At 42.0% G+C, this 13,650-nt stretch overlaps 1 protein-coding gene across 3 annotated transcripts in view; it reads left to right on the forward strand.

The window, feature by feature from the left end:
- The window catches only part of ntrk3b (neurotrophic tyrosine kinase, receptor, type 3b), a 256,702-nt gene that overhangs the window by 133,208 nt on the left and 109,844 nt on the right, over positions 1–13,650 (forward strand). For 2 of the 3 annotated variants that reach the window (XM_030091636.1, XM_030091644.1), the window contains exons 8-9: positions 8,688–8,987; positions 9,591–9,605. In XM_030091636.1, coding sequence (XP_029947496.1) covers positions 8,688–8,987; positions 9,591–9,605 — 315 coding nt within the window. The remainder of the gene's footprint in view (positions 1–8,687; positions 8,988–9,590; positions 9,606–13,650) is intronic. The other variant, XM_030091651.1, reaches the window with a different exon arrangement.

Here is a 13,650-nt window from a genome sequence, read left to right on the forward strand (position 1 = left end):
TCTGCACTGTTCTAAACGGCGAGGAAAAGAAAACCTTTATGTTACCAAGCAGCGGCTGTCAACAAGCAAGGTTTACCTGGATAGCTTTGACTAAGCCATTCATTGGACTATTGTCTTCATCCCAGCATACATTGAGTGGAGTACAGTTGATTTATTGTTGAAGTTATGGCTCCTCGAAGATGGGTGGTGATTTCTGCTCTTCGGTTTTTAATATGGATCCATTCCCCGTTAGCTTGCGCTGTCAAAGATCACAGAAAACTGGAAACTTAGCAAAGGTAGTCAAGTAGAGGAATGACAGGTTTTCAGCTTTAAAAGCCAAACCTTCGTTTTGCTCTTCAACTTAGCCAGTCCAGTTCCAGTCCGATTGTTCTGTTTACATGCAGGAGTAGATCCAGTTTTAACAGCATGTTCTGATTCTGTTCATCCAACTTAGAAAAAAGTTGTTTTCAGTCTGGATAATATGTTCACACGTGCTTTTAGTCTCTAACAAGTCAGTGTGTACTTCTGAATCTAGTGATGACTTTTTCTAATATGCCACCAGAGGGAGAGAAGTTACTGATGAGTTGATGACTGGATTTTTCAAATGTCTTTGAGACATTACTTTCTCAATAAATTTAAGTCTAAATTGTAACCTAAAATGTCGTTCGTCTCAAATTTCACACTTTTTTCTACAACAAATATAAACTTTCAGGATAGTGTGAGAGACGTGGCATTCAGTGAATATACAGTACGTGTATTTACAAACCTTTCTGAAGTCGAAAGTGTGTAGTGTACCATCTCAGTGATGGTTTGTGAGTGAATCAAGTTGTGGGCCCATTCAAGAGGATGAGAACACATTTTAATACCAGTCATGAATTCAGAGAAACAGGGAGCAGGTGTCAGATACCCAATCCAGATACCGATCATGAAGATGATTGCATTTCAAGGCGTAAATGAATTTCGGTGGTGAAATCACATACTCCATTAAAAGCCAGAAGTATCAAACTCTTACATGCAAATGAAAGAAAGAGGGAGTCATCCAATTGAGGATAATTCATTTTGGGCCTAATAGGAATATCTAAATAGCCAATCCGTCTGCATGGCTCCAAGATCAATCAGTCTGGAACGAAGTGGTCAAACCAGAGTCACGCTGCTAATGTGTTGTTATTTTCTCAGCAAGACAGAAATAACTGCAATTGTCCGACAGGAACATCAGCACTTCAGTTGCCACAACATCGCCATTGTGTCACCCAACAGTCGCGTCCTGGGTATTAAAGCTCATTTGCTCACTTGTCTTTGACTCATTGGTGATTCTGAATGAGACAAAAAATGGTTGAAATGTGAAATGATGCCGCTCAGTTGTTGAAGGCATTAATCAGCGAGGCCTGCTGCTGAAGTGATTACTTGGAACAAACTCTTGTTACCTACCACCGAGCACATCCACATCAGAGGCCATCAGCTCGTCTCAGGACTGCAGAGATTCGGGGGGAAAAAAAATCCCCGCAGTCAGTAATGGAGTGTAGCAAAAGGCAGGCCGTTTCAAAGGGGCGTTTGAGCTCCTTATTGAAAAGAGCTAACACCAGTAATGAGTGACTCTCTGTCGCATACCAATGGCCCTCATGTAGTCCGCGTGAGATCATGAATTAGCATGAGGGAGACAGTTCTTCAGTATCATTCATGCAATGTCTGCTGTACATTTGAAGTTCAGCTCTGTATTTGAAAGCAGGACATGGTGTTGTTTAGGTATAAAGTTTCACTCCTGTCAATTAAGCAACAACTAAGCTTCTTCTTTTTTTTTTTTTTTTTTATAAGTGATTCTCGAGATGGTATTTTTCTTCCCACAATAAGATGACAGTTTAGTTTGGATGCTGCTTTAATCAAGACTGAAACATGAGAACACTGAAGAAATGTAATTTACAGAAATGTCATTGCAATTCTTGTAATTTGACACTGGCCTCATTGTTCTGCTTGTTTCAACAAACTTACTTACTGAGTGCTCCAGCGAGGGTCAGTGTATCCTGTCTCAGTGCGTTGAGCTGACCAGATGAACCAGATTTTCCCAGTGCTGGCGATCTTGTGCTGTTTCAACAAAGCTTTGACAAAATTATAGAAAAAGTAAATCATGCGCTGGTTAGTTTGGTCACAATCAGTATTAACAGTCTTCCTTATCTAAGAAGTAACTCCTCCTCAGTATCGAGCGTCTATACTTCTGTGGAATGTGGAAGAGGAAACTTAGCGCTCCAAAAAAATATTTAAAATTCATTGGGTGCAATGCAACGGCTTTGTGCTTTCAATAATGCATGGCTTTCTCCTGCATGGAATGTTATTCTTGGCATCTTTGATGGGCCTATGTTGGGAATAGAAATTTTTCATGTATTAATGACTCAGATATTCTGAAAGAATAATTTACGCAAGAAAGAAAGAAAAAAAAAGCTCCTTTATCTAGCAGAACAGACATAATATGCAGGTGCATTTAGAATGCAATGAGGTGTTGCACAGTTACAAACCAAGTGAAATTGTTGTAGCCAATTAGTGAGAATCTACCCTCCAGCCCACACGAAACCTCAGCCTTGATCTGAGCAGAAAGAGAATAATAATAATAATGATAAAAATAATAAAATTTAAACATGATAGCAATGACAAGGTAACAATTTGGTCACCATCAGAATAAAGTTTTAATATACAGTTTGTGCTTCAGCACAGCCAGTAGATTGACCCTGGGCACATTTTAGGACAGACTCTATTCAAAGCCAATATTTATCAAAGGTGCATTTATCTCTTTGTAGCATCGGCCCAAACACTTCCCGCTAGAGCAGATCTGCTCAGGATCAACTTCACAACACCTAATCATCAGGACTCCGTCCACACGGACACTTTGTGCGTACGTCTCCAAGCATTTTTTCCATTCCTGTTGACACTCTGCTGGTGCTGCAAATTAACTTATTAATTTTTCACCACATGCACCGATGGTAATTACATTTCCTCCCCTGTGCAGCCTATTGTCTCTGGAAATGTCATAAAAAAGCTTAAACCGCTGCTCTGATTAAGGAGTAATCTGATTGACAGCGAAATTACCAGCCGTCAAGTGACATTCTCTGCATCCAAAGATGAGTTCCCTATTTTAGTGAAACCGTAATTAACTACAACGCAAATTCTGCACGACCATTGTTCTGCTGCTGTCTGGAACAATAGCCACTCCGCAGCGGTATGGACTCACATAACTTACCATGTTTTGCTCTTTCAGTCCTGCAGTGGCGCAGACCCACACCCGGCTCCGTAGTAGTTTCATGAGAAACAATGCAACATGAGTGAGAGATTACCTGAACAAAACCTTTCCTCCATTGTTCAATGAAAGAGCAAAATAATAATACCAGCTGTCAACACATTGAAGACATGCATTCAGCCAAACCTGTTACTTTAACTCATCTTGGTGAAAAGAATTCATGTTTAAGGATTTTTTTTTTTACCCAGTGTGAAGGAAGAAAAGGCTGAACAGTATTTCCACAGTGAGGTTAAACTCCCCAGCCCATGAGCCACACACATGCTGAACTGTGGTGTGTGGTTTTTAGACATGTAAAACCAAATGCTATCTGCTGTCGCAGATTGTAACCAAAAGTTTTAAAAAAAAGAAAAGACAAAGTTAAAAATGTATTTATCTGAAATCAAAGTAGGAAAGGTTGAAAAAAATGTATATTTATGACAATCAGTGTGTCTTTTTCTTTAAATCAACCTTTTGACTCTGGGCCCACATGAAGACCAGTTTCATCCTGAGTGGGCTGAACAAGGAAAATACTCAAATAATAAGCTTTAAATGTGAACTTTTAAGGGTTTTCTTTTTTGTGAGTGTGTGTGGTGCAGAGTATATGTGATGAAAATGTTTATTTATTTGGCCGAAGAAGGTCCTGGATTCAAACACCCTTCTGTGTGGGGTTTGCATGTCCGTTCGTTCGTCCCTGTCCATGACCCTGAAAATCACTAGCGGCTAGCAAAATGAAGGAATGAATTACTGGTATCTCGATATAAAGTTACTTTTTAATGAACTCTTCTGGTGCAACATGCTGTGAGATGCTCTTCAAACTTCTCCTTTAACTGTCAAACCCTGTTTTTACAAACACACCCTGACAGCATGGCTTGGAGGCTATTTTGATAGCGACGAGGTAGCTAGCATTCATAGCAGCATCGCTAAGAGCTCAGCTCTGGCCTCAGAGTTGTGTTGTGGTTGCTCTTCCTAAGAAATTTGAAAAGAAAAACAACATCAGTGTTTTCTTTGACATTTGCACAGCTCACTTGGTAGTTTGGTGGCTGTCGGCTGGTTTTGACCCGTGGACCTCATGTTTGACACCCACGGTCTAAAGGTAGAATAAATATGACATGAAGTACATTTAGAATTCTCACTGACTGACAGTTAATGGTGTTTTCTTTTTAAAAGAACATCCTTTATAATTCCTCTCAGTGTTAATTCAGAGGCACAACCCACCATCATATTGTTAAATGTCTCTGAAGGTTATTGGCAAAAACACTGTATTGACACTTTTTCAGACGTCCTTCAGGACTTTCTGGCCAGCTTTCTGAATCTCTTTAATTCTGTTTAGTTCCATGCGAAAGCTTTTGGAATATGAATCAAACTATTCAACATGAAACTGTTACCATCCAACTGTTGTGTTTATTCACAATCAAAACCAAATACTCACGTGTGTTAATGTAACTATGACGTCTGAGTGGAGAGTTGGAAGAATCTGCAGAATCAGGAGCCAAAGATATGCAACTTATTCCTCCACAACGTGTAGAAACGGGCTGAACTCATGAGAAAATCTTCAAGTTGAAGTCATGTTATGATAGTTTTTGTTTAGTTCTTCTACTGATGAAAACAAGTATCAAGCAGTCTTTGTTTCCCTGTAGTTTTACTGTTGTTTCTAATCTTCTATCATTTAACTGGCACAGTCCAACAGCCAGTAATTTATGGAAATAATCTCTGTGCAGGACCAGATAGCAACAGTGATATCTGGATATCTGAAATGCGACACTTTTACAAAATCTATTCCCATGAGCGTGACTCAGTCAAGCGGGGGTTCGAATCCCGGGAACCTGCCGATTCCATTCTGCCATCATCAGCAGTGATGTCCGGTCAGCAGTGCGGCTGCGGCGTTTGAAATACGCCACCAGTGTTGGGATGAGATAACGATGCTCAGCTAGCCTTGTGTTCAGTGTTTTTACTGATCAAAGGCCTGTAGTTATCAAAGCTTGTCATCTGTATGAGCGCCACGAGGACACCATGTTGTTACAGACCAGTACGAAGCGCCGTAATGACTTGCATTGTATTGACCCGAACTGGGCTGTCAGCCACGCCGAGGGGAAAATAGATCGGTCCCTGACTGTCCATCAGCGCTAGAATTTCTGCTCTTTTTCTCTCACTCTTTCCATTTTCTGCTTCGGTTTGGGCTGCGACAAGCCTTGCATTGCTCCATCCTCCTTCTCTGCACACACACACACACACACACACACACACACACACACACACACACACACACACACACTTCTTCGCCTTTAGTTCACTTGAACGACTTTATTGTCGCCATTGTCTGTCACCAAAGCAATTTATGAAATGACAGCTTTCACAGACCAATAAGTAGTTTATCCGAGCCTTTACTGGATGATTATTCGGTTTGAAAACATGAGCAATCAGCAGCAGGGCTAAAAGTGACAGGCAGTCTTTTTTTCATCAATTTATCTGGCAATCATTCTAAATTAATTAGTTGCCTGGTAATGATGAAGTATAATGGCAGCTTTGTATATTTCCAGCTGGGGTGAACTCCAATGTGTTTATTATTGTTGAGGAAGATGCAGTGAACGGACAGTCGCCACAGAAAGGGCAGCGCTACATGGAAAACTTGCTGTCTTTTTGGATGGCAATCTCAACATTCACATGGAAATTGACGGAAAGTTGCTTTAAGGAGCAGAGGTTTCCCTTTCTCCCCCCTCCTTTTCAGTCAAAGTGAAGAAGCTGGAACTGCTTCCCACTATGCACAGACTTGCAAATCTTACTAGAAAGACATGGATGAACTTGTGGAGCCTCTCTAACAATGTGACAACAAGTTGCCATCATAATAATATAACAACAGTGAACCCATTCAGTGAAAGAAAAACTGTATCATACCTTCAATTTGGGCCGATGTGAACAAACTTTGGAGGAAACCTCATGGTAGAGGCAGGATCCACTGGAGATTTTATGTATCCCATTTTGCCTGAAGTTATTTCTGTCATACCTGCTGAAGACAGATGATCTGTGGAAAGTGTTAAATGCAATCCACATCGACTTGATATCGCTCCGTCTTTTGGTCCAGGTGGATAGGTGGAGCCCCCAGGTAACGTCTAATGATCCATCCATCGACTCTCACTTCATACAGAGTATATATGGGGGGGGGGGGGGCTCCAGGCTGCTCCGGCCAGGACTGAGTGAAAACCAGGACACATTCTGAGCACGTAGCCAGTCCATCACAAGCAGAGAGGCACATAATCTTTGACACACAAATTAATTTCACGTATCCCAAATTGAATTTACTCTTTATCCGAGGAAGCATTTCTCAGGACTGTGGGAAGAAGCCAGGAAAAACCCACACCGCTCTGGGAAGAACATGCAAAGACCTGTGTTGGTGTGATTGCTGAGAGAAAATCATACCACCCATTTTTATAGCATCTGATACCAAACCAATCCACAAAAAAAGAACACTTATAAACGTCAAATAAACCCTCCAAGAATGACAAAATCTTTCTAATGAAAAATGTATTGAAGGAGTTCTTTGATGTTTTAGTCCTTTTCGGTAACATGGAGGAGGAATGATTTATGCTCCGTTCTGCAACCAGACACTGGGGTGTGATCTGGATATTTTAGCTTCACTTTTTGGGAGCTGTACTATCATCCATCTTTTGATACAGTCTGCGGTCTCTCAGGACAGACACCAGCACTGTGCAACGCTGGTTACACAAAAGAGGAAAGCCACTCCTTTTCACAGTGCAGGCACCCGTCCATCAATCCTCCAGACTGCTTGATCGAACTCGGGGTCACAGATGTTTTGAGCCAATGACAAGCTGCAGGCTCCACTCCGGCGAAGGATTTCTCTGTCAACTAACCAACAAAATCTAATCGAGACCAAATTAAAAAAGAAAAACGCTCAATAGCCTCTTTTGGTTTTTAAAGGTTACATTATTTTATGTTTTAAAAATAGGCGAGTCGGCATTTATTTCCTTTTTGTCTCAAAATGACCAAGTTCAAGTATGAAGTTATGATGAGTTCTCCTGCAATACCTGGAGAAAATCTACATCCTTTTTCTAGGACCAGACTGCAGACTCAGACTCTGAGGTTTTCATCTGAACTCAATCACTCCAGACTTTTAGAAAATTGTTCCAGACGCACTGGAATCTGTCATGTGATAGGACCACAAGGAGAACACGGCAAAGCTATAATACCCCCTTCCAGCCTCCCAACATGAAGCCCTAATGGCCACGACTGCACCGCAACAGTGTTTTCAACGAGATCCACAAACAGAACAGACGATGGGGCATAGTGGAACATCCATGTTGAACAAGTTTGACTTAATCAAGCTGTGCAAGTTCACCAAAATTCCCAAGTAGTTAATCATTTTCCCAAATATCTATCGCTCTTATTTCAATCCAATACAGAATCTGTGTAAGACATTGCTTGGAACAGCAAGTGAGGATTTAGAGGGTGAGCTGATCGGAGACATAGACATGGAGCCCTGATCTCCTTGAATAAGCAGTATTCCCCATGCATGCCCACAGACATGGTGGGCTTCACTGAGACGCAGCACAAACCAAAGCAGCAGTGCTCCATGAGCTGGCAGGACGAGGGGGGAATGTGCTGGAATCTAACACTGACAGCAATAGAAAGAGAGACAGCCAGGTAATTCTATGTGCCAAGCGTTTCTTTTTGATGATGTAGCTGCAATAGTGACTCACAGCACAGACAAATCAGGAGATGAATTGTTTATGAAATGTATCTGATGGTATTAAAGTGATAAATTGCCTCTCAGCTTGGCGGCGGGGCGGATTCAGAGGTGTGTGTTACCACATGTCAAGAGAGTGACGCTCAGTGCTTGTTTATGCAAAGGAAATTCCACTATTCCAAGAAGACTTTCTCGATCTGTCTGTTTTCCTCACTCGTTCAGTACACAAGCAGCAACGTCTAACACCAGGTAAAAACGCTCATTGAAAGTCATTAGTGAGAAACCCTAACCCGTAAATGTCAGCTTTTGCAAAATGAGTCTTGTAAAGTCACACACACACACCAGGAGAAAGGGCTTGCCGAGACGCAAGACAGAGAAGACGAATGGAGGATAAAGCGCTCGTGAAAACACACCACAGACCTGTAATGTTAAAGCAGACATGAACTACAACTAAGACATCAATATGAATATGTAGGTTCAAAGCCTTGAATGTTAAACTATACAGTTTAAACATGACATGGCTGCCGCTGATGGTTCTAGTAACAGAGGGTAGCCATGAGAGGATGGAGTCAGGGAGAACAACTCATGAACGATGAAGATTAACATAACACAAATCTAGGAGTAGACATTTAATTTTTCCCACTGTTGCTTTCTTGTAACCTTGAAGGACTGACTGGTTTGGTGTTTTATTCTGTGCGTCTTTGGTTTGTTCATTGAAGAACAAGGTTTGTCTCCACCCTCTTGCAGTTCCTCCGGTCATCCTGAGGCTGGCCGAGCCCGAGCAGCGGCTGGACACCTGCATCGAATTCACAGTGCGAGGTTACCCCCACCCCAAGCTGCGCTGGTTCCACAAAAAGAAGGAGATTCTCCAGAACGACTACATCCGAACCGATATGGACTTCTACCAGGACTACCTCGAGGGCTGCCTTACTTTCCAGAACCCAACGCACATCAACAACGGAAACTACACCCTGGAGGCCAGCAACCCTCTGGGAACCGTCACCAAGACGGTGTACGGCCACTTCCTGGTGGCCCCCGATGACAATGGTGAGTTGATCGCTGCTGCTGGATGTTGGTGGTTTGGGAGATGTGCCGCTAGCAGCTGGTTGCGCTGATTTCCCTATAATAAGATCGAGAATATACTCATGGGATGAATGACATTTATACAAGGGTTACCAGCACATTTTTTTACTGCTTTCATTCTTCCGGAATTAAATAAGAATCGAATCGCAGGAGGGAAGAAGAACGACTGCCAAGTAACTCTGTGACTCCCACAAGAGTGAGCATGGCCCACTTTCTAGGAATGAGCTCCACGGTCGTAACAAGTCTTTGACCAGTTGAATTTCTTGTTTTAACGACTTGTTGTGTGAACCACAGGTCCCGTTCAAGGCAGAGGAGCTACTGGGAGCTTTTAGTTTTTATTAAAATCTCCTTTCACAAGCAGCTGATCCCTGCTGGCTGGATAGCCGCCAGGGTTCATCCACAGTTCAGTCAGGTAGATTGTTCCCTCGCAGTTCATGGCGAGTTCACTAGGAAGGGGAATAAACCCACAAAGACTGGCAAATTTCTCCCTATGGTCAATATTCCAAGGTTAATACCTTGTGTCAATTTATTGACGTAGCGTGACTTTCTCTGTCTTCTCTTTTGCAGACACAGTGGAACTAGGTGAGTGGTCCTGTATTTTAAATGCTACTTTTCAGCTTTGTTTTGCAGTGCTTGTTTGTTTCGCATCAATATGCACACACACACACACACACACACACACACACACACACACACACACACACACACACACACACAGGCAAATCTTTTATTGGCTGACTACCACTTTCCTGATGGTAACCATGGAGAAATTTGTTCACTTTGTGTCACGATCCATAAAAAGCGATCTGTGTTGCTGCTCAATGTTTAGATAGTGTTATTCATCTCCGTGACAGCTTTACAATAGAGTTTGAGCATTTGTCAAACTCCGTGCCTTGCTGAAGAGCACCCCGGGCTGTGTCGGGCGAGGGCACAGATTTCCTCTTTCCCTTTTGGATCATGTCCCACTGTCACACAATCCCACTGGGAGCCTCCGGGGCTTTTTGTAAGTTTTTCCTGTGTTGAGACTCAGACTTAAATTTGTTTTGTGCTTCATAGACTCCGGGGTCTTGTTGCTGTACATTTACTTTCTGAGCTCCAACCTCATGCAGCAGCCTTTCCAGTTCCGCGTGTCCTTTAAACTTTAGCAGATAATTTCTCCCATTTATTTCAATTTGGGCCATTTTGTCCCCTTGTGTTGACATTAAAGCGATGTCCTTTGTGTCCGTAATGACTGCTGTCATATGTTTTTTGAGGCCAGGGGTTCCGTATAACAAAGCTTGTTTATGGCACATATTCAGCATCAGGCTCATGACAGCTTTCTTTTCTTCTTTTTGTTTTTGAGATATTGCGGAAAGCTACCCCGAGCAGCTCAAGCTCTATTCAGTGCAAACTCCATCTTATGAAAACACAATGTGCTTTCTTCCTCCTCGATGTTTCAAACTCATTCTGAAATGAGAACCAAGTAAACGGATATGAACTCTTAAAATCTCTAAATGTTATAAAATAGCAGAGCAGTGCCAAAAATGTCAAAGACAACTCTCTTTTCATTCCATATTTGGATGTAAGAGAGCAGTTTGAGGTTTATTGTTTGAAATTACCAGAGAAAAAGACTTAACGCAGAACATTGCATAAATCAGCAGAGAACACTTCTTTTAAAGCAAGTTAGGAACAAAAGAGAATAACTAATGTTCATCCAAACCCTGAATGGCATCGATGGTCAGTGCAGCAGGTAGACGCGCTTGTCATAAATGATTTCTGTTGACCTGTAGCCATATTTGAAAAGAAGGAAGTTCAAGAAAAAGGAGAAGATCAATTACAACTGCAGCTCAGTAACTGTGCATGCAAATATCTCCAGCTCATGTTGCAACACACACATATTAGGTGTGTTTGTAGATAACACTGAGCTGTGTCAACATGCTCGGCTCTCCTTTTATGGCGGAAGCTTCACTGGCTTGTTACAAGCAGGAGGTAAATTAAAAAGCACAACAGAGGGCCGGTATGAGATGAGGATTTTTCTTTTTTTAAAAGTGAGTGATGAAAAACTGCTGTGGTGGAGCCACAGGAAATGAAAAAAAAAAAGAGACAGAAAATGAGCATAATAACCTGTTTTAAAGCCAGGTAAGAATTAACATGCAACAAAGGCCCTCTTCTGCTGGAATCCAACCAGAGATTCACCATTTTCAGCTTTTATGAATTCACTTTAATGAGGACGCTGCATCTCCTACCCTGACCCCACCAGACGCAGCGTAAACAAACTGGTCCTTCAGCTCGCTGGCTGATATGTGAGGGGGGAAAAAAATGTGATCGTATTGTGGATTGGGCTATTTTACGTACAGCAGACCCCCTGTGAGGGACATGTGGTTTGGCCTCTCGCGCTGATCTCTGACCTTCATCAGAGTCTCCTTCCATCTCCATATGGGGATCATTCTTTCTAATCAGCCGCAGACTGTAAAAGCTGCCGCGCAGGCGGGGATGGAGACGTATGGACATGAGCTTCACGGGCTGGTGAGCGAAGCAGGTGAGGGCCGAGGCGTTTAGAGTGTGAAACATTGCAGCAGCAGCAGCAGCAGCAGCGTGTGTGTGTGTGTGTGTGTGTGTGTGTGTGTGTGTGTGTGTGTGTGTGTGTGTGTGTGTGTGTGTGTGTGTGTGTGTGTGTGTGTGTGTGTGTGTGTGTGTGTGTGTGTGTGTGTGTGTGTGTGTGTGTGTGGGAGAGTTGGGCTGCAGAGAGGAGAGGCTGACAGACTGACTGATACCAGGCTGATACAGCTGAGGAGGGAGGAAGGAGGGGCGGCGGTCAGGGCGCTCACACTCCAGCACGCTGTGCTTGTGTGTCGCCGCCACTGGCAGCCGGTCTACCATGTGGACATTAATTTGCCCACAATTACTGTGTGATGTCCTGGCTGGAGGCCGACGACTGGAGCTCCTCTCATCACACCAGTTCATGGCTCTATCTCCTGACACACCACCAGACCTCTGCTGGGAGCCGCAGCCGCTCCGGTCCGACAGGAAACAGATCACAGCGACCACGGGCAGACACGAGTCAGGAACACATCACAACATGAGAGAGTTTCCAAAATTAGGCGCAACTTTGTTACTATATGCTAAAGATGCTATCAACTTGAAGATGCCACATTTTTAATTCCATAACTTCTCTGCTCTGTAATCTAAATTACAAAATCTATTAAATAAATATATAATGAGTCTAATAAATAAGTCATATAATTCAAAGAATGTTATCAATGCAATTTGGATTTCTGTTTATACAACAACGGTGGAACTCTGTGGAACTGGGGGAAAACTCGTTTTCACTGTTTCTGCCATTTTCGTGTAAATGAACATTGGTTTCTAAATGTTTCCATCTCAAGTGGAATGATTTCTCAAACATTGTTCAAACGGAGCCTAATGTGTTGACGTGTAGCTTTACACTGTGCAAAGTGTCACCAGATAAAGTAATAATATTCTTATGAAAAATGCTACAATTAGGTTAAGATTCCTGAAATGTGACATCTTGGAATGTGAAAAAATGGTTTGCAGAGTTTTACATTAGAACACATTAGAATATTATGATTAAAAGTTCCTTAACATTATAATCCTCTTTGTATAATGTGGTTTCACTATCATATCGTAGCACATAAAGGTTTGACAGTATGATGTGTCACATTTCTCAAGGTTTAATGTTACCATATATTCATTATGACTACTTTCAACGATACTGAAATAATACAATACATCAAAGCATGGAAAGTTTCTTTATATATAGTAATAATTTAATGTTATAGCTGAATATTCTGTATTATAGTGCCACAAAGATTTGTCATGATAGCATTAGTTTATCACTGTGTAATATAAACTGTTTCTTAATACGTTAAAGCTTTAGAATAAATGTTGAATATAATGTGAAGTTTCCAGGCGTATTTTGAACATCGTGCACTACTTTATTCTGTTCTGAGCTCAGGAAATGTCTTGTGAACGCGTCAGCTGGTCTGGTGCCTTTTTCCAGCCGATTTAATTGTACTTCATTTAATATTTGCGGCTCTTAGGTTTTGTAAGCTTCTTTTCTGTTTTACCGCTTGTACAAGTGTGTATAATTCAAAAAGCAGCTTGTTTTAATTGTTCCGTCTCACGTATGTGCCAGCACGAGCATGCCTTTGTGCTTTTTTTCTGAAATAATGTTCTTGTTGTGTGTGACGCCGGTGTTCGGGTCAGGACTGCCTGGATGCTGAATTTCAGGCTTTGGGGGAAACGTTTCGTTATGAATCTGCGCCCAAAGCTGTGCAGGCTCACAACCGAAAGCCTCTTATCAGCCTGCAGATGTGAAAACTGAATTGTTCATCAGTATTGTCCCAAGCTTTTACAACATTTCCTGTTTGTGTCATTTCACTTCTCAAAGGAGGGCAATTTCAATCCATATCTAACATTTACTGCTGTTTTCAGCCATTTATATATAAAGAGTAATACGCAAATGAGCGAAGCAGGACGGAATGTATTCATCTCACAACATGACCTGATCTAAAAACATGAATAAAACCATTTGGCTTTGTTGAGATGCTGAAAAAAATATGCTCTCAATTATGTACACAGGCGAGCACATCAGGTCAGTTAATTCTCGTCTGTTAGGCTGCGCGTT

Source organism: Salarias fasciatus, chromosome 1 (genome assembly GCF_902148845.1).
Source record: "Salarias fasciatus chromosome 1, fSalaFa1.1, whole genome shotgun sequence".
NCBI classification, from domain to species: Eukaryota; Metazoa; Chordata; class Actinopteri; order Blenniiformes; family Blenniidae; genus Salarias; species Salarias fasciatus.